The sequence below is a fragment of the Rattus rattus genome, chromosome 17 (assembly GCF_011064425.1).
Source record: "Rattus rattus isolate New Zealand chromosome 17, Rrattus_CSIRO_v1, whole genome shotgun sequence".
Classification (NCBI taxonomy): Eukaryota; Metazoa; Chordata; class Mammalia; order Rodentia; family Muridae; genus Rattus; species Rattus rattus.
Window position 1 is genome coordinate 37,456,244 of NC_046170.1, and position 18,504 is coordinate 37,474,747.

An 18,504-nucleotide genomic window follows, 5' to 3' on the forward strand; every position below is an offset into this window, starting at 1 on the left:
CACAGCGTGAACGTGAGGATGACGTCCACATCTGTGGAGGACGCAGCACTGTGTTTAACCTGGGGATGGGGCGCAGTCTGCCCTATTCTCTTAGGTGCTTCCACATTCTCAGACGTGGTACCCTCCAGAATCCCTAAAACAGAACCTTTCCCTATCAAAATATGACCATATAGAGAGGGTAATGTCTGCTACAGTTCATCTGAGCCACTCAGCTCACACACACACACACACACACACACACACACACACACACACACACACACACACACACACGGCTTCTAAACATAACCCAATCCACTGCTATGAGAAACTCATCTTTCTACTCAGCAAGCAGACTCCCAGCTGGTATAGGACAAGTTTCTAGGTAGGCTCTGGTCACAGGCCTACCTGAGCAGTACTGAACAGCAAGGGTAACATACAACCCACAGAGCTGAGGTCACATGACCGTAGTCTTCAGAGATCCATGGAAAGGTATGTCCTTCACTCATCACTGATAACAAACTAAATGAAGTCAATAATTGTCAGGATGTCTGCACAGATAACTTCATGTGCTGATGCACTTAGAACAGGGTCTAGCCTGCGCTGAATTCTATCTGGCTGTAGCCTATGAAGCTGGTAACTGTACATGACTGACAAAAGGAAACCTTTTATGGTTCAACCTCAGATATTAGGATATTTTCAGTTAACAGCTAGTCTTTATAAGTTATTACTGAGGAAGATTAAAGTTATTTCAAAGTATAAGGAAACAGAAAAGTATGTGAAACATGTTTATTACAGAACATTAGAAAAATGATGCAGATGACTGTTTAAAACACACCCACCTCACACTTCTATACATGACAAAGGCCTAAGAGCACACAAGACTCTAGGCTGGAGAGCCATGTCTGTTCCTGGCCAATCACTTCTGAAAGTTCTCAAATATTTAAATCCAATGTGAATGGATTGGCTGACATGATTCACAAAGTGAAACATAACTGTGAGGGCAGTTACACCAAGGCAGTAATCAGTCTACAACAGTCCTTCCTGGACAGCAACTGAGAACATGTGTATGTGTGTGCATTCACACAGAATCAGGCCAAACATCCGGGGAGTGGCCTGTGCCCACATATTTAACACCCCGAATGCCGTATAAAGGATGTATAACATCCATTATCCATCTGTCTTCAGAACAGCACACTTCCAAACCTATGCGTCTCTTAGAAGGGACAGGGTTTTAACGAGTACAGAGGATGAGAGGGTGAGTTCAGACCATGCTGTGCTCACAGCATCCACTGGATCGGAGGCCTCCATTTCAGTCTTGGGGCTTTAAGAACATCTTCTTAGTTTTAATGGCCTTTATATTTCCATTTTCATCTTCTTCGTAATTTGCTCGGTCCCTTTTCTTGGCAAACTTTTTTCCAATTGTTCCCACCAAAGTCTCATATCTGTTAGGAAGATACACAGCACAAATTTAATTTCAAAGAATAGAAAGAAAAGGAATCAAGACTTGCCAAAAACATCATGCCAAATGTAACAAGAAAAACAAAATTTATAGTGGAAAGAGACTGCATGACTTAAAAATCTACAGAGTTGGCTAAGGACAACTAAATTCTCTGCTGGTTTTGTTTCTGCATCCCCCAAACAAACCGAGACATATGTTTACCGTCACCAGAGCCAGCGATGGAAAGGGCCCTCGTGGCCAGCGTGCCCCAGCAAGAAGCCAATAGGCCATTAGGAGCAGGCAGAGTGGGCACACCTCCCCACTGCGCCCTAGGGTCACAGCTCTGTAACACCCAGCATCCCCACGGCTCCTGGCTGTTACCTTCTTGCCATTTCTTCATCTGACACGTCGACCTCTATAGTCTCCTCCTCTTCTGCTGCCTCCGCTCTGTTCTTGGAATTCATCTGAAGCATTAACTTCTGAAAGACACAGCAGAGCGCACATCAGGGAGGCAGGAGAGGGGCTGGGGTCAAGGCTGTCTTCTGGCAGAGTTTAGTCAGAGAGTCCCCTGTGACAATGGACAAACTGTGACATCAGTGCCAGGAAAGCTATCATTTACAACATGAACCCTACGCGTCACTCATAAGGGGCACAGAGCTCACCATGAGAGGACAAAAGGAAGTAACCGTCTCCATTTCCTCTGAGTGCACCTCTGAGCCAAATGGAAAAGGCAGGCCCAAGGCAGTAACTGTAGATCCATCCGTGGGGGTAGGGTGGGGCTAGAGCACTTCATCTCTCTTCACACTGTGCTAACCACACGTGATTTTCTGACAAACTTTAAACAGTTGTTTCTTTATAGCAAGGGGAGGCATTCATGAACACTTTCAGGACTGACTGAAATCTCTGCTGAGAGACACCATGTCCAGCGACCTGGGCCATTTTCTGAGCTGTTACGCCCAAACCTTCCTACCGAGGAAGCACTTTGGGAAACTTATCCACACAAACCCCAATCTTCCGCCAACAAACTCATAAATCCCAGTGTTTGCTTCCTTTTGCCTCCCAGTCTCCTGCCCATTTAAAGCTTGGAGGAGGCTGAGCAGACAAAATGGACACCAAACATGGCTATCGTGGACTCTGCAAATATAACACGTTGACTACATGCACACCCTGTGTCCCCCACTACAAATTCTACCTCCCAAACCAACTCTCCATCTTTAAATAAACTTTGGTGTGGGAGCTTTTTCAAGAGGAATCCAGAAAAGTGACTGTTATTTGGGAAGGTTTTGCCCATCAGGGGGCAGATGACAATAGCCAGAGACAGTTTTAGTCACCCCTTCTGAGTTGAAGAAAGCAGGTGTGACACTGGCATTTAGTGAGTGGAGGCCGAGGCCTGGGGGTAGCCCGGACAATCCTTTAATGTCCAGGACAGCCAAAATATAGGACAGCCCTAGTGTCACTGCACAGATTGAAGAACCATGGCTAAGCTGGCACAAACTGAAGTTCACACCACACATCTGCATAGACCAAGGCCACGGGAGGGCTCTCAACAAAGGCACTGGAGTTCTTATAATATGACAAAGGCCTGATTTTCTGTGAACTCAAGTCAGGAAAGTCAACTGACAGCCCAGTTACAAGTGAACATTTATTTTTCAAACAGCCTTTTGAAGGGATTCACTGGGATAAAAAAACCCAAAAAAACCAACAATCTATTTACCAGCTTGGATTAAAACCTGTCCATTACAAAGTCAAATAATACCACTCTTAAGTAGCATTTTTCCATTAAGAGAGAGACATTTACAGATGCCGGAAAATAACTTCTCATAATAGCATCGCATGAACAGTCCTGACATCCCAGTAAAAGACCCAGTTGAAACTCTAACAGTGGCTGCGTCAGGGACCGCACACCGCTATATTAAATTACCCACTCAATTCTTCCATAAAACCAGACTGCCACGCTGCAATTTCTTTAAATAGCTATGGCAATATTTCAAGACTTGTTATTTTTTATATAATGAGGAGAAATGGTACCTGGTGGGGAGAGACTGAAGCTCAAATTATTGGCAGGAAGAAATTCAATTGGAAAAAAATTTTAAATTTGAAGCAATTATATTTAATACCTCAACTTCAGGATTAAACCCCCTGAATGACATCCTTCCGTAGAGAAGATCTTCACACAGGGAGAAGCTCTGCTCTTCTATGATGAAGCTCCTGCGCGGGAAACAAACCACGTTAACAGTGCATTTGCTCACAACCAGGCACAGAAGGGGAAGGAGGTCAAGCCTGGGTGGAAATCCATCTTCTGGGTCTTGGAAAGGAGGAACAAGCAAGAGCACAGTGAGATCTCTACCCGGGAAAGGCTGCTCCATCTGGCCAAAGGCACGGGGAGATAGAGCCATGGCCTCGGGCAGGCTTCCTCCCGTGTCACACAAAAACCCCGGAATTCTTGATAAACTTGAACTTTTCATAGCTGAAGCAAAACATCAGACTCTGTGACCCCACGTAATCATTAAATATTCAGGAGAGCAGAAGAGCAATTAAAGCACATGGCAGGGAACCAACATCAGGTCTGGGCGGCTCTCACAGAAGGCCTGATTGGCTATAAACACCAAAGACTGAAGACTGGCTTCAACGGCTCCTGTTTCAGCATGAGCTTGTGATTTTGGAAGCGACTAGCAGGCCTGGAAACATGCTTCAGAACAAGCTGCAGCGGCTGAGAGGACTTATCAGGGAAAGCACAGACATCGTGGGCACAAATGCTCTCCTCTCGGGAACAGACCACGGTATGTCTGACTCTAAGAGCGACTTTTCAGCCTTTGGTTGACCAAGTCCCAGGTCAGCAGGCCAGCAAGGGCCAGGCCTCAGACTCCCTTTATGGAGTCCTGCTCTGCTTCTCATTGAAAACTATTCCCTCTGCCAAAAACACACAGGTGAGTCCAGGGCCTGGGGAGGAGCAGCCAGGAAGGAAAGAATGGACAATCTGGTCCAGACATGATGCCAAAAAAGACACTTCTATCACACAGGGCAACAACACAAGCCATCCCGTTCCAGGCCACAGAGGGAGGGACTGCACTCAGTCAGCACCCCCACCATAGCCAACAGGACAAAGCCAAACACAAGTGTTTCCACAATGAACCACTGACAGCACAGGACCGTGACAACAGTGAGGAAATGCCAAGGAAGCAAACTCTCCTTTGGGAGCAGGAAGCGGAGCAGAGACTGGCCTTGCTGAACCAGGGAGGCAAACGCAAGACCACGGAAGGGGCTGATACATGGTCAGGAAGACAGAAAGGGACTTGCTGCGAGGTCCCTGTGACTCTCTGGTGGAATTTTAAATTGCACGCTCCTGGGAGGACAGATGCTCCCAAGGACAGAGCCTAGAGTAACAGCGGGATGCTGTCAACCCCGAGGTAACTATGCTGCCACACCAGGGCTCTGTCCTTGGGAGCTCCCTGCTCCCAAAGGAGAGTTTGCGTCCTTGGCATTTCCTCACAGTTGTCACGGTCCTGTGCTGTTAGTGGTTCTTTTTCTGTGGCCTCTGTTAAAAGGTGCTGTGCTGGGGTTGGGGATTTAGCTCAGTGGTAGAGCGCTTGCCTAGCATGCGCAGGGCCCTGAGTTCGGTCCCCAGCTCCGAAAAAAAGAAAAGGAAAAAAAAAAAAAGGTGCTGTGCTTGGTACTCCAAAGGCCCATGTTGGGGAGGTTTGGTCTCCAGTGAGGCCATGGGAGAGTAAGGCCTGGTGGGAAGACACCAGGGACACTGTATTTAGAAAAAGAAACACTTTCTAGAGTTCACAACAGTGAGCATTATGGAAGCCAGAACCTGACCCCAGTCTCCCGCTTCCTGCCTCAAGACGCTCTCTGTACACTGGGCTCTCTAAAGAGCTGAGCAGATACCAGTGTCATGTCCTTGATCCTCCCCAGAATTCTCCAAATCTCTCCTTCTTCACCCACCTCAGGCCCTTCATTAGAGCAATGAAACCCAGACTTGCATGCCAGAAAACAACATTTAGAGCCCACCTAGATAATCCAGGATAATCTCTGGAAGATCCTTGACTTCATCACAGTAGTTTGTCATTTCTGCTAAGGGTATGTATGTATTCAAGAGTTGAAGTCCTGGGTATTTATTATTTGGGGCAGAGGCATTTTTCTAGCCTACTCCATCTGGGAAATAAAGTGAATCCTGCCATGTACACTGGACAAATACTGTAACAAACGTGCACAGAACAGGGAGATACTTGAGTTCTGTCCAGCCAAAGAGAAGAGATCAAGCCGGATCCCTGTGATATGTAGCAGAAAGGCCCTAACTAGGAGTATGGCTAATTTAGCCAGAAGCAAAGATGAGAAAATTCAGTGTATCAGAAACACCGGCATGTTAAGCAATTGTCTAATGGGACAAAACTCAACACTTTATTAAGGAAAACAACTAAACTCAGAGAGTCAGCCCCACACACACACACACACACACACACACACACACACACACACACACACACACACTCCTCCCTCCCACTCTTGTTCACACCGTCCCTAGGATTGGAAGTAGAAGAAAACCCACCTCTGGTGTGACAGCCTCAGTCCCCTGCGCAGGTGACTCAGAGCAAACAACCCCCCACCCCTACCCCCAGTGCCAGTTCCTCAACAGCAAAACGGGCACCATGGTGCTGAGTACTCCTGGGTTTCCTTGAGTATGAACTAAGGGATAAGGAACGCTTAGCCTAGGGCAGACTACCAATGCGGTAGTGTTTGTGACATGAATGGGATTAGATGTAGTAATGATTAAAACAGACAGACAAACATCCCCCAGGCTGACAAAGGACTTACAGAACAGAGCTGGTCAGGCCTAAGCATTAACCCACCCTTGGGACTTGGTATCCCCGTGGAACATACTCAGGGTGGCAATTTTTACAACAGAGAACATGGCACTACAGGACGACTTGGCAGGCATCCCAGGGCTTCCCGACACTCGAACCCCAGGCACCTACTCTTTCTCCTTCAGCTCCGGCAAATCCAGGTACCAGTGCTCATCGCTGATCATCTTCCGTTCCTCCTCTTCTAGCTGCTTCTTGGTTTCCGAGTCCAGGCCCCTCTGCATGAACTGTTAAAACAGGAGCAAGCCAGTGTCAGTGCGCTGGCTCATGGGTGCCCGGAGCACCAGGCAGACAAGGAACTCAGTAACGGTTCTCTGAGCATCAATGATCCTGGATGTGTGTTAGCTTCCCAGACTCCCCAGTGGTTCAAGCACAGGTTCTCATGCTGCCCCTGACATTCTTGGTGGCAAAACCTGCAGACCTGAGTAACCGCCCCTCTCTTCAACTTTTACCTCAGCAGATACATGAAGGCACACAGTCACACACATCTACACTGGACAGAGAGGACAGAACATGGCTGTGAACCAAGCATGTCTAGGGTTAGGAACACCCCAGGTCAAACTCTAAAACTGACAATTTCACCTCCCTCAAAACTGGGGTCTCAGAGCAGACTCTGGGAAACTACAGTTCTCAAGCTGGATCAGTAACTGTCTAGGTTTTCCTTCTAAGGTTTCCCAGACAGAATTTCTCAGTGTAGCCCTGGCTGTCCTGGAACTCAAGAGATCCACTTGCCTCAGAGGCTTCTCAGTGATGGGATTAATGAAGCACTGTGATGGTTTGTATTTGCTTGGGCCAGGGAGTGGCATTATTAGGAGGTGTGGCCTTGTTGGAGTGGGTGTGTCACTGTGGGGGTGGGTTTAAGAACCTCACCTGGCTGCCTGGGCGTGAGTCTTCCACTAGCAGCCTTCAGATGAAGATGGAGAACTCTCATGCCCTCCTGCACCGTGCCTGCCTCCCACTATGCCTGCTCCCACCTTGATGATAATGGACGGAACCTCTGAAGCTGGAAGGCAGCCCCAGTTAAATGCTGTTCTTTATAAGACTTGCCTTGGTCATGGTGTCTGTTCACAGCAGTAAAACCCTAACTAAGACACATATGTTTTTCCTCCGGTCCCACAAATAATGACCCTGAGACTCAAATATAGTTACCAATACCTAGGCCAGATAGCTAGCTACGTTCCCTGACTCTCTCATAACTTAATAATCTCATTATTTTATTCTAAGTTCTACCACATGGCTGGTTACTGGGACCCAGTTACATGCGACCATCTTCCTGTGTGTCTGGGGTCAAGTCCCCTGTGCTTCTCTCTATCCCAGAATCCTTTCTTCCTACCAGACCTCCCACCTCCTGACTAAACTAATAGGCCAACAACACTTTTTATTGATAGGTGAATGCTTTTACACAGAGCATAAGAGATTATCTCTACAGAGCACAGTCATGTTGACTCAGTTCTGAGCTAACTGTAGTCAGCTGAGGAGGGCAGTGGGCCCTCACTGGCCTACAAGCCTACAGCACTTACTGTCTTGCCCTTTACAAAGTGCACCAAGCCCTGTAAGGTCCAGAAAGAGTCAAGACCACAAACCAATACTGTCTCTAACCAAACCTTCTGCCCACATCCTTCTCTCCCACCAGAAGTGCCCCCATCCTTGCTATCTGCCCCAGCCAGAGGAATTCAAAGATGCTGATACACTGGGCAAGATGGCTCTGTGGTTAGAGGCCCCTGTTGCCAAAGCTGACAACCTGAGTTAGATCCTCAGGACCCATTTGGTAGGAGAGACAACTCCTGTAGGTTGTCCTCTGACCTCTGTGTGAGCCATACACACACACACACACACACAAGAAATAAATGCATTAAAGAGGAGAAGTCGGAGGAGTCTAAAGAGGTGGTTAAGTCCTGGGGGCCTAGGTTCGACTCCTAGGCTCCACCTTGGGGTCCACAAATCCCTGCGACTCTAGTTCAAGGGAACCTGACATCCTATTCTGGCCTCCTTGGGCACCAGGCGCTCACATGGTGCAGATACACATGTGGGGAAAACGTTTTAACTAAAACAGTCGAACAAACAAACCCAAAACGCCCTGAAAACAGGTGAGGGAGGACTGAGTGCTCTCCCTCTTGCCACATCGGCTCCAGCTGAACAGCCACCTGAGCTGTGATGGCTCCCACACCCGCTGCCTTCTCCTAGGGCATCCTGGTTCTACATGTGCTCACCGCCCTCCATCCCACCAGCAAGGGCTCTGTCAATCCAGCGGCCGAGGCAAACACAACCCAGGCAATGCTCTCTCTCACACGCTTGTCCTCTTAGATGTTGTCCACTTGGGTGAGGAAGAGAACGGCTTTAGTTGTCTTCAGGGCCAGGGCCAGGGCCAGATCTTGAGCGTCCACCCTGACTTCCCAGCTTATCTGGCTTCTGCCCAGAGCTAAGAGCACTTGGTGCTTCCCAGACCCACTTCATTTCTCTGACATCACGGACTACAAATTGCACCGACTGCTCAGGACTCTGATTTTGCTCACACGCAGAAAGAAGTACTTCCCTGACTAACTTAGGGGCAACTGCCCACCCTCCTTCCCCATCCTGCTCACTCCCCGACCCTGGACACAGCACCCACTCATGCCTTCCTTTTCTTGGAGACGCGTTCTCTAAGACAGTTTTCACCATAAGCACCGACAGCCCACAACTTCTCACAGCGTGGCTTAATGAATCACCTTTAAGATGGTGGAGATCTGACACCACCCGTCAGAACAGTACTCGGAATTCCGATCATTTCCTGGGCTAGCAGTATGTTAAGAGGAGACTCTACTGGGGTGCTGGGGAGCAGGGGGCCACGGCTCCCAGACAGCTACATCATTCTGGGGGTAAGCTCCTGAAACTCTACAGTGTACTGTGTACTGAAGTATACCATTCCATAGGTAGGACAGCTGTGTTCAACACATTTTTATGACACTGTAGAGCCAGGCTTTGTAATCAAGCGGCCCCCGCGTGTTTAGGGACAGGTGCTAGACACTAATCATCACCAGCAAAGGCTCTGGGCCTGATGACCAGTCTTTCCAGCTGTTACTTCTGTTTCAGACCTCAGCTGTCATCAGAGATGAAGACTGTTATTATGTGAATTAAGTGGTCCATTATATACAATACACTGAGAACAATGTCTAAATATAGGAAGGACTGTAAATATGTTCTACGAGTATTAAGCTTCGAGATTTAGCTTTTCCCTATTTTTAACTCCGGTGTTCGTCTGCCCTTAACCTTGCTCTCCTTTTAAATTGTAATTAAATTGATTCCATTTAAAACAATTTTTACTGATTCCATTTTTATTGTTGTCTTTTTGACATCTGAGATAGGGTCTCCTACCTATCTAGCCCAAGCTGGCCACAAATTTGCTAAGCTCCTGCCTCCACCTCCCAAGTGCTGGGATGACAAATGTGTGCCTCAAAGCCACTTCAGCTAGTTCAAATTGGTTCGGTTTCAAATTTGAAAATCATGGGACAAGAAGGTTGGCTCAGTGGTTAAGAGCACCCTTGGCTCTTGCGAAAGACCCAGTACTCACACCTGCTTGCTGGCTTAAAAATCCAGTTTCGGGGGCCCCAACACTCTCTTCTGACCTTTGCAGGCACCTGAACACACATGGTGTATGTGCAGACACACATGTACACACAAAGAAAAAATAGCATAACCCCCTTTAAAAACTTATTTTGTTTAAAAGTTAGTGGAGAATCATCCCCCCGCCCCCATTGCTGAAACTTTCTCCATTCCCACCACTAAGACAACATTCACTCAAACACAGAACTTTTAGCTGGTCCCTTTGACTGTAAGCTTACGTGTTGTAGGGTGGGCCTTTCTGATTAACTATCATCCACAGTACAGTTAAAGTAGCCTTTAAAAGCAACAACTCAGAAGACAGTTCCCTAGTGCTTATGAGACATAGGAACGAAACTTCAGTCTGGCTTACAACTTATTGGATGTTGTGACCACTAAGTTTTCAGACTCGTTTTACTGCTCCATGTCTTTCAGACGTCTGAGCTGCCTTTCGTTCTTAGAAATGTCCCAGATTTTCTCTTCTTTCCCCTCCTTAGGCTTCTGGACTCATTTCCCCTCAGTTTAGGACACTAGCTGACAGCCCTCACGTTGTTCCTACTTAAGGACCACTTCTCGCGAGACGTCTTAAGTTCTCAGGCGGCCCAGCCACCACCCCACTCAACACTGTAGGTTCTTATTTACGTTGTGCAAGCTCCCTCCCCACAGCAGGCTAATCAAAATCTCACCCCTGACGCCCAATGGCCCTCAGGCTGAGCGAATGAATGGGGTGCTGCTCTGGCCGCGGCCATTCAGAGCCAGTCTGCCCGTCGCTTCCGCCCGAGTCCCACTAGGGGACTTCTCGGAGCTCAGCCTCCCCGCCAGACTCCCCAGCATTCCCGGACCCCAGAACCTTCATGCGCAGCAAGTTCTTGGATAACTTAGTCTTCCGCTCGGACGCCATGTTGGACACACTTTCAGAGGCTTCCCGCCGCACCGCGCTTGCGCACGGTCAAGAGCGGAGCGAGACGTCGCATTAAACGTGCCCCGCCCCCGCCACGTCGCCTCCGGGAGTCGCAGATTATAGCTCCGCCTCCACACGTTTGTCACGCCCACGATTAACCACACCCACCGTGTTGCCCCGCCCCAGCACCCGGTCTTGCCCCGCCCACGTGCCTAGTGCTCGGCGCTGCTTCTGGCTTCTGCGGCTCTCAGAGCGCACCTCTCTCCTCAACGAGCTGTGGTAAGAACTCTGGCCGCCGCGGGGCGACTGCAATCTAGGGTTCCAGGGCTTACCTCAGGAAAGACGATGAAGGGGAGGATGCTGGAGCTGTGGTTGGGGCCTCTATGACACCCGAGGACTCCCTAACTATTTTGGAGGTTCCTTGTGAGTTTCAGCCGAGGCCAGTGAAGTTGCTGCTGGAGTTTCAAAAGTTTTAAAACCACGAATGGTGAGCTCCCCGTGTAGCTTGTTTTCTAACACTCTCAGTAGCCGCTGGCGTCGGTATGCAAGCTCAGTCACATTGTGAAGGGGACCACAAACCCAGGCTGCACAGCAGCTGCACGGCTGCACAAAAAAGCGCGCTGAAGACTGATAAAATATGCATACACCTGTTCGCTGTGCATCTTTGGGCCTCAAGGATTTCCTTCTGAAACAGGAAGAATGGCAGGAACTACCAAGAGCTGAATGCAAGGAACAGCGACAACCTGTCAAGGGGCCGGGGGTGGTTTAGTGGCTGAAAACACTTGCTAACAAGCCCGAGGGTGTGAGTTTGATCCCCAGGACCCCCATGATGGAAGGGCGGAATGGACTTCTGCAAGTTGTTCTCTTGACACTTCCACACATGCCTTATCTCACAATAAATAAATGCAAATTATTAAGAATTGAAAAAAAAAAACACCCGACACCTTGTTTTAATAAGCCGAATAATTATAATGGTAAACATAGTATCTTTGGTACTTTCTGTTTAGTGCTTACCGTACCTTCTAAAGACTCTCCCCCCCAACCCCCCATTCTCAGGTTCCACACTTTAGAAGACACACCTAATACCACTTCAGCTATATGCATGCAATGGTTGTCGGGGTTTTTTTTGAACTGTGTCCTGTACCACTTAAGAACACTGAAGGACACCATCACTGTCATGTAACCCGCCGGAAAAGTGGCAAAGCCAAGATTCATAAAGCATTCCGGATATTAAAAGCCCTGCAGGTTTTCTCAGTGGAGTAAATAAAGACATAATGTGTTAAGTGGTTACAGAAACACATTTACTCATAACTGTGAGTGAGACGTTGGTGAGCACCGAGGGGCTAAAAACACATTCCCACCCTTTCCTGGAGCTGGCGTTCTGTATGTTAGAAAGTAGTAAATACCACAGAAGGAAGAGAGCAGCTGCAGTGAGTGGCTTTTAGGGTCACTTTAAACGTAGTCCAGCATGGCCCTCTTCAGATCAAAGAGCGAAGGCTTCAAAGTCACGAAAATATCATATGAAGCCTCGGAGGTAGAAAACTTGTGAGCTCACCGGAGAAGTCTGCATGCCAAGGAAATAAGCCCTAGAGAAGCCCAAACTACGACTACCTTGGTCATAACTGTAAGAAATACAAGTAGCTGACACCTGACACTCCCCCCACCCCTGAAGAATTTCATTATGGTGGTCATAGAAAAATGAAGCATTCACATAACTGTAGATTACAGTTGTGACAAGAGCCTACTGATGAGAGATGGGATGGCAAGGGTTCCCCAAGCCTCTCTGGCCTGGCAAAGGTAAGGTAGAGCAGGTTGAAACCTGGAGACTCGGTGGGCACACGTCTGAGACTTAGGTGACTCACAGCTCCCTCCCAGATTCCTGGCCTGGTTTTACGTCCCACAAGTTAGCCCAAGGAAAGTCCTCCCAGTCATTCTCAGGGCTGGGTAGTGTATTCCTTTGCTGCAGGTTACCTACTCCCCATCTTGCAAACCTCAAACTCTACCAAGCAAACAGTAAGTACCAAGCGGTCATACCCACTAGTGTACTTCCTAGAATTCTGACTTTTGACTCCTGTGCAGGGTTTTTAAAGAAGTGCCTGAGAACAGAGTCTTGGTCTCCCCATCTGTCTCCAGGAAGCTGGGGGCGGGGGTGTTGAATTAACTCTTGAAGGATGAGTCCTTTGGGGTTAAGAAGAAGAAAAAGTCCTCCTTCGTGGATAGAATAGCATCTGTACAACCAGTAAAGGCTGACACAACCTCCGTAGCTTCATTGGGATCTCCATGATTTCTTGTCTCCTTGAGCGCCGGGTGTTGATTTGTTTCCCTGAAACACCGATGCTCTTGTCTCAGTTCTTCAGCTCTCGTTTGAGGGATGAAGGCCAAAGTTTCCAACCAGTCCACTCAAAAAAAATTCTGTATTTTTATTTGACGTTGCAAATACTTAAAACGAGCATCGAAAGGTCCTACGTGAGTAGTGATTTAGGACTAAGAGTGTAATTGTGGCTTTGAGTTACTCCCCACAGGGAAGATGACGCCTTTCGATGGTATTAAATTATAGAACACAGGATAGATGCTGAACTCAATAACCTGTTGTGATTATATACAATAAAGGGATCATTGTTTTGTGGTCAGAAGTATCTTGAGTGGGTCTTCACATACTTCTGAGTCATGTTGCGATGAAGTTCGTTGGATTTGTCAAAGCCAACTATTAGATCCATCCAGAAGAGGACTCCTCTGTCCACATTGACTCCCCCTACCTCTTCCCTCTCTTCATTTCTTCAGCACTGATTTCAGAGCTGCTGTGACAGCACACCCTCCCCAGTGCAGGAGCTAGAGTGGGCGAGTCTGGGGCCAGCAGTGGATGCTCTCACGCAGTGACTCAAAGCAGCTGGTATATTAAGCACCACACACTATTTTTGTTCACGCGCTTGCAAGTACCAGGTATGAAGGGATGTATACAAAACAGATCGATTAGGATGCCCAGTAGTTCATAGAACTGATGAGGAGGCTGAAGAAACAAAGGGAAAAGGGCAGAAGCCAGGACCACCAAGGGATCTTGGAAGCAGGGATAAAGGTAAACTGTCACTGAGTGAACATGAACACCAGCAGATTTCTCAGCTCTGAAGACTCTCTGCTCACAATTTCAAAGTCACGGAGAGTCTCCGTCTGTCCCGGTTTAGGGGAGGACTTGATTCATAATCCCAGCGAGACGAGACTACATAGTGGGGAGAGTAATGCTTCAAGGAGAAATCCCACTGTTCCTCCAACAAGAGACAGTCGTTATGTTAGCCCGAATGGCAGTGGCAAGGACAGACACCAAATAAAGCAGAGAAGGGGAAGGAGCTGTGGAGACAGTCCCAGCAAACAAGGAATTGAAGTGATGATTGGGAAACCCATAATATCCAATATGAAGTCTGTCTTTTCTCATAAATTCTGCTCCCTCTTCCTGCTTCCTTGATTTGTTTGCTAAACAGGTACTTACAGGCTGGCTGCCAGGAACATGTAAATTGCGAGTCCGGGGCAACCAGCCTCAAAACTGATGCATTGCAGTGCACCCCTTCTGCTCTTGTGATAGATTACTCATTAAGTTCTATCAGCTACTTATCTAGACATGGCTTCACAGGTTGTATGGATAAGTACTTTCTAAACATGTCTTGACCCTGGAAATAAAATGACAGGAATAGTCCGAGGAAACCAAAGCACATTAAAAAGGAAAAAAAAATATGTTTTCTTTCATGGTTCTTTTGACACACTTGGGAAGAGAGAACCTCTGTCTTCAGGATAGGGTCTGTGGCATTGCCTCCGGGGCATTTTCTTGATTGCTAATTGATGGATGTGGGCAGCGTCACCCCTTGGCTGGTAGTCCTGGGTTGTGGAAGGAGGCTAGCTGAGCAGAATCAGTAAGCAACATTCGTCCCATGGCCTCTGCCTTGGTTCCTGCCTCCTGTTTCTTGTCTTGGTTTCTCCCAATGGCTAGACTGTAAACTTGTAGCCAAAGAAACACTCCCATCCCCAGCTTGCTTTTCATCAGAATGTTTTATATAGTTTTAAAACCACAAGACATAAACTAAACTAGGACAGTTATCTCACCCAACCTCCACACAGGACAACACATGCACACCCATGCGCACACACACTCACACTACTACTGTGTGGAGGTTGGAGGTTAAGGTCAGGTGTCTATCACTCTTTGTCTCATTTTTAAATGGTTTCTCAGTAAACCTGAGGCTCACTATGTCAGATGGACTAGCTAAACATCAAGCCAGTAATCCTCCTGCCTCTTCTTCCTATGCACTAGGAAAGGGCTGCTGGTCACGGATAGTGTATGTGATATGTGTGGTGCGTGTGTGTGTTTACATGAAGGGTGTTCGATGACATCTGGCACTGTATGCTATCACCCTAATCTTACTCCTTTGAGGCAGGGTGTCTGACCAAACCTGGAGCTGAGCCAGTGACTAGAGAGCCTCACAGGTCTTCCTGTTGCTGCCTTCTTACAGCCCTGGTGCCATGCAACACCGTGGGCCTTTTGTTTGGTACTGCCGATTTGAACTCAGGTCCTCATGTGTGCTTAGCAAGCATCCACCGCCAAGCCATCTTCCCAGGCCTTGTGCTTGAGCTCAGGACCTTGAGGTAGGACCGGAACTTCACTGACTGATTTCTCCAGCCCCTGCTGGGGTGGATCTAAGGAGCAGTTAGGATTAGGAAACTGCTAAGCTAGATGGAATCTCTAACTTCATAATTACATAAAATACACTTATATTTTATATTTAGAATATATGTAGACTTATACTGTCTTCGTTACTTTTCTGTGGCTGTCATGAAACACTATGAGCAAGATAGTTTATAGGCGGGAGGATTTATTTGGGCTTTACTGTTGCAGCGCGGTAAGAATCCGTCGTTGTCATCACCATTCGGAGGCGTGAAGGGCAGGACCCTAAGCTCTCAAAGCCTACCCCCTAAATGGTATGTTTCCTGTAACAAGGCCATCCCTCCTAAACTTCTCAAGCTGCCAGCCACTGGGGACCAAGTGTTGAAACACGTGAACCTCTGGGGGACATTCTTACTCTAACCATCTCACTGTGTAGCCAATTGGAATTAGATTCATTCATATTTTATTTAGCTCTCTCTGTACCCTGTTCTCTGTCATTCTTTCGCCTTTTCTTGAAGTATTGCCTCAATGATATATTTTTTTTAATGACTGGCTGCCATATCTTCATCTTTTTTCTCTGCCTTCTTTTCACTTTAACAAATCCCTTTTGGGATCTAAGACATTTCCAGTTCCAAGAGTATGGGCTAGATACGTACGAGGCGTACCAGATAAGCCCTTGGGCCTTAGAATTGTTAATAAGTTGTTGGGAAACCTGATTTGGATTTGAGGAGCTTTGAGAGACTTGTTTGAGACCCTAGGAGGAGTTAGCAGGGCAGGAAACGGGAAGGAAGGAGTCTTTTGGACTACTAGAAAGGGTCTGAATGGTGCCGTTGGGTGGCTGACAAGTCTGAAGAGCAAGCTAGGCCTGGAGCCCAAAGGCCGCGCGTTGGTAGGATTTTTACCTCAAGTCTCTGTGAAGCGTTGAACTATTACAAGCCAGAGAGTGAGTCCCTTTGAAGTGACACAAAACTGCCATGTGTAAGACCACCGTGCTGGCTGAGAGCAGAGGAGGGCCGTGGAGGAAGGGAAGGCACGATTAAGCAGAGAGGTGTTCAGGTGGTCCGCCGTCTTCAAGATTGTTTTACGTCAGTCTTTCTCCATCACTTTTAGACTGGTTTCCCACTTTACATGAGTCTCCTCTCACCCGTGAGATAAAATTCAAACCCGGGTCAGGATTTGGTGGTCAAGTCTATACTTGTAGCTTGTAGCTTCATCTCCCGTCTTCTTAGCTCTCTCCTATATATCTCCATTTTCTCCTTGGTAGCTCAAAGACACTCCAGATTCTATGTAGATGGGTACTCAGGAGCTGAAGGAACGCCCAGAGCAATGTTTCCCGTCCGTTACCTCGCAGACCCTACCTACCTGTCAGTGTTCGGTCATATTTCATCTTTCCCTTGCATTAGAGGAAAATGGTCAGGCCGAGTTACAGTTTCAGGGCCCAATTGTGTAGCCCCCGACAGCAAGCACAGTTCCTCAGTTTTCTATGTAGCTGCGTCTTTCAGAGCTTGAAGCGCCGTTCTTCATCTACTTAATACACACTGAGTAAGCACAGAGCTGCTCTTTAAAATGGGCGAGGCAGCATCTTTTAGAATTCTACACATCCTCTACTCTCACCCACAAGCCGAGAGAATGCTCCGGCAAATTCTGCCCAGCTGAGTTTTCAGGTTTTTATTTTATCTTACAAAAGAGGAGAAAGATCAAGGGTGAAATGAAACCAGCTACTCCCCCCAACCCCCATAATAATTTTATCAGAACGCTCAGTTCAGTTAAAATGGTATCTTTAGAGCTGTTCAGGGAGTTTCTGAAGAAGCTAGTTGCTCAAAGGATTATGAAGAGAAATTATTTTCTTTAAAAAACAATCACCAATTTATTCAACCACAGGCCTAAATCTGCAGTACAGTCGTCGTGGGAGATGGGGGTGGTTGTCTAAGAATGAACGAGAATGTGGGCATACCGTTGGGGGAACATGATTTTTTATTATGTGGTTGTAGGTGAATGCAAGTGTGGGGTCTAAGGGCATGCGTGTGCTTGTGTATATGTGTGTGTGCATATTGTGTGCAATGTGTGCATGTGTATATGTGTGCATGTGCATATGGGGGTGTGTGTGTGTGAATGTGTGTGTGCATATGTGTGCATGTGCATATGTGTGCACATGTTCGTGCGTGCTTGTGTGTGTGTGTGTGTGTGTGTGTGTGTGTGTGTGTAGAGGCCAGAGGTCAATCATAGGTATTGCTTTTAAGTTGCTGTCAACCTTGCTAATTTGAAATGGGGTCTCTCACTGGGATGTAGGGTTCACAGTTCCACTAGGCTGGCTTGTCAGCAAACCTCAGGGATTCTTCCCCTGACTCCCCAGCCCCGGGATCACAAGTATGTGCCCACCCTTTTAGGTGCTGCTGAGAAACCAGGCTCAGGTCCTCATCTGTGCACAGCAAGTGCTTATCTGTTGGACTCCACCCCCAGCTCTGGGAGCACATGATGATTATAGAACTCAGTTCCCAGCTGAGATGGGTGTTTAATTTCCCCTAGAGGGTAATTTGTGTGTTTGTTAACAAGGAACAAAAGAAATGTCTTAAATTGGAGTTCCAGAAAGAACAGGCGTTCTTTACCTCCAAGTCTTATGCTCAGAAAACGAGACCAGAATAAAAGAGTCAAAGCCAGTGGACAACGAGGGGGCTTTTGTGATGAAACCTTGCTGGGTACAGTGGCCTTCGGCTCATTGTGTTATCTTGCCATTCAAAGAATAAGAATTCCACCACTGTGAAAGCACATACACAGTGAATACAGCCCATATTTCTCGTTCAAGGATATTTATGTTTGTAGCGGTCTTATGATTTTTATATATATATTAAGTTTTATTTGAGATACTCTTGTGCTTTATGTTTTTTCCCTGTTGTAACTTTAAAAAAAGGAGGAGGAGAAAGAGGAGAAGGAGGAGAAGGAAGAGGAGGAGAAGGAGGAGGAGGAGGTGGAAGAGGAGGACGAGGAGAAAGAGGAGAAAAGAGGAAAAGGAGGAGGAGGAGGAGAAAGAGAAGAGGAGGAGGAGAAAGAGGAGGGGGAGGAGGAGGGGGAGGAGGAGGAGGAGAAGAAGAAGAAG

General features: G+C 47.4%; 1 protein-coding gene across 1 annotated transcript; it reads right to left on the reverse strand.

The window, feature by feature from the left end:
• Positions 1–753: 753 nt before the first annotated feature.
• Mphosph6 (M-phase phosphoprotein 6) lies at positions 754–10,828 on the reverse strand. Its single transcript, XM_032887933.1, has 5 exons — positions 10,712–10,828; positions 6,400–6,512; positions 3,538–3,628; positions 1,802–1,899; positions 754–1,424 (listed from the first exon to the last, which is right to left on the reverse strand). The coding sequence occupies exons 1-5, from the start codon at positions 10,760–10,762 to the stop codon at positions 1,292–1,294; spliced, it is 486 nt and encodes a 161-aa protein (XP_032743824.1). The 5' UTR covers positions 10,763–10,828; the 3' UTR covers positions 754–1,291.
• Positions 10,829–18,504: the final 7,676 nt, after the last annotated feature.

Excerpts from the sequence above, each read along its gene's own strand:
- Mphosph6 (XM_032887933.1), bottom strand. The coding sequence starts at position 10,762 with ATGGCGTCCGAGCGGAAGACTAAGTTATCCAAGAACTTGCTGCGCATG. Across the intron at positions 6,513-10,711 it reads AGAACTTGCTGCGCATGAAG|TTCATGCAGAGGGGCCTGGA; the intron begins GTTCTGGGGTCC and ends CTGTTTTAACAG. Across the intron at positions 1,425-1,801 it reads GATGAAGAAATGGCAAGAAG|ATATGAGACTTTGGTGGGAA; the intron begins GTAACAGCCAGG and ends TCTTCCTAACAG.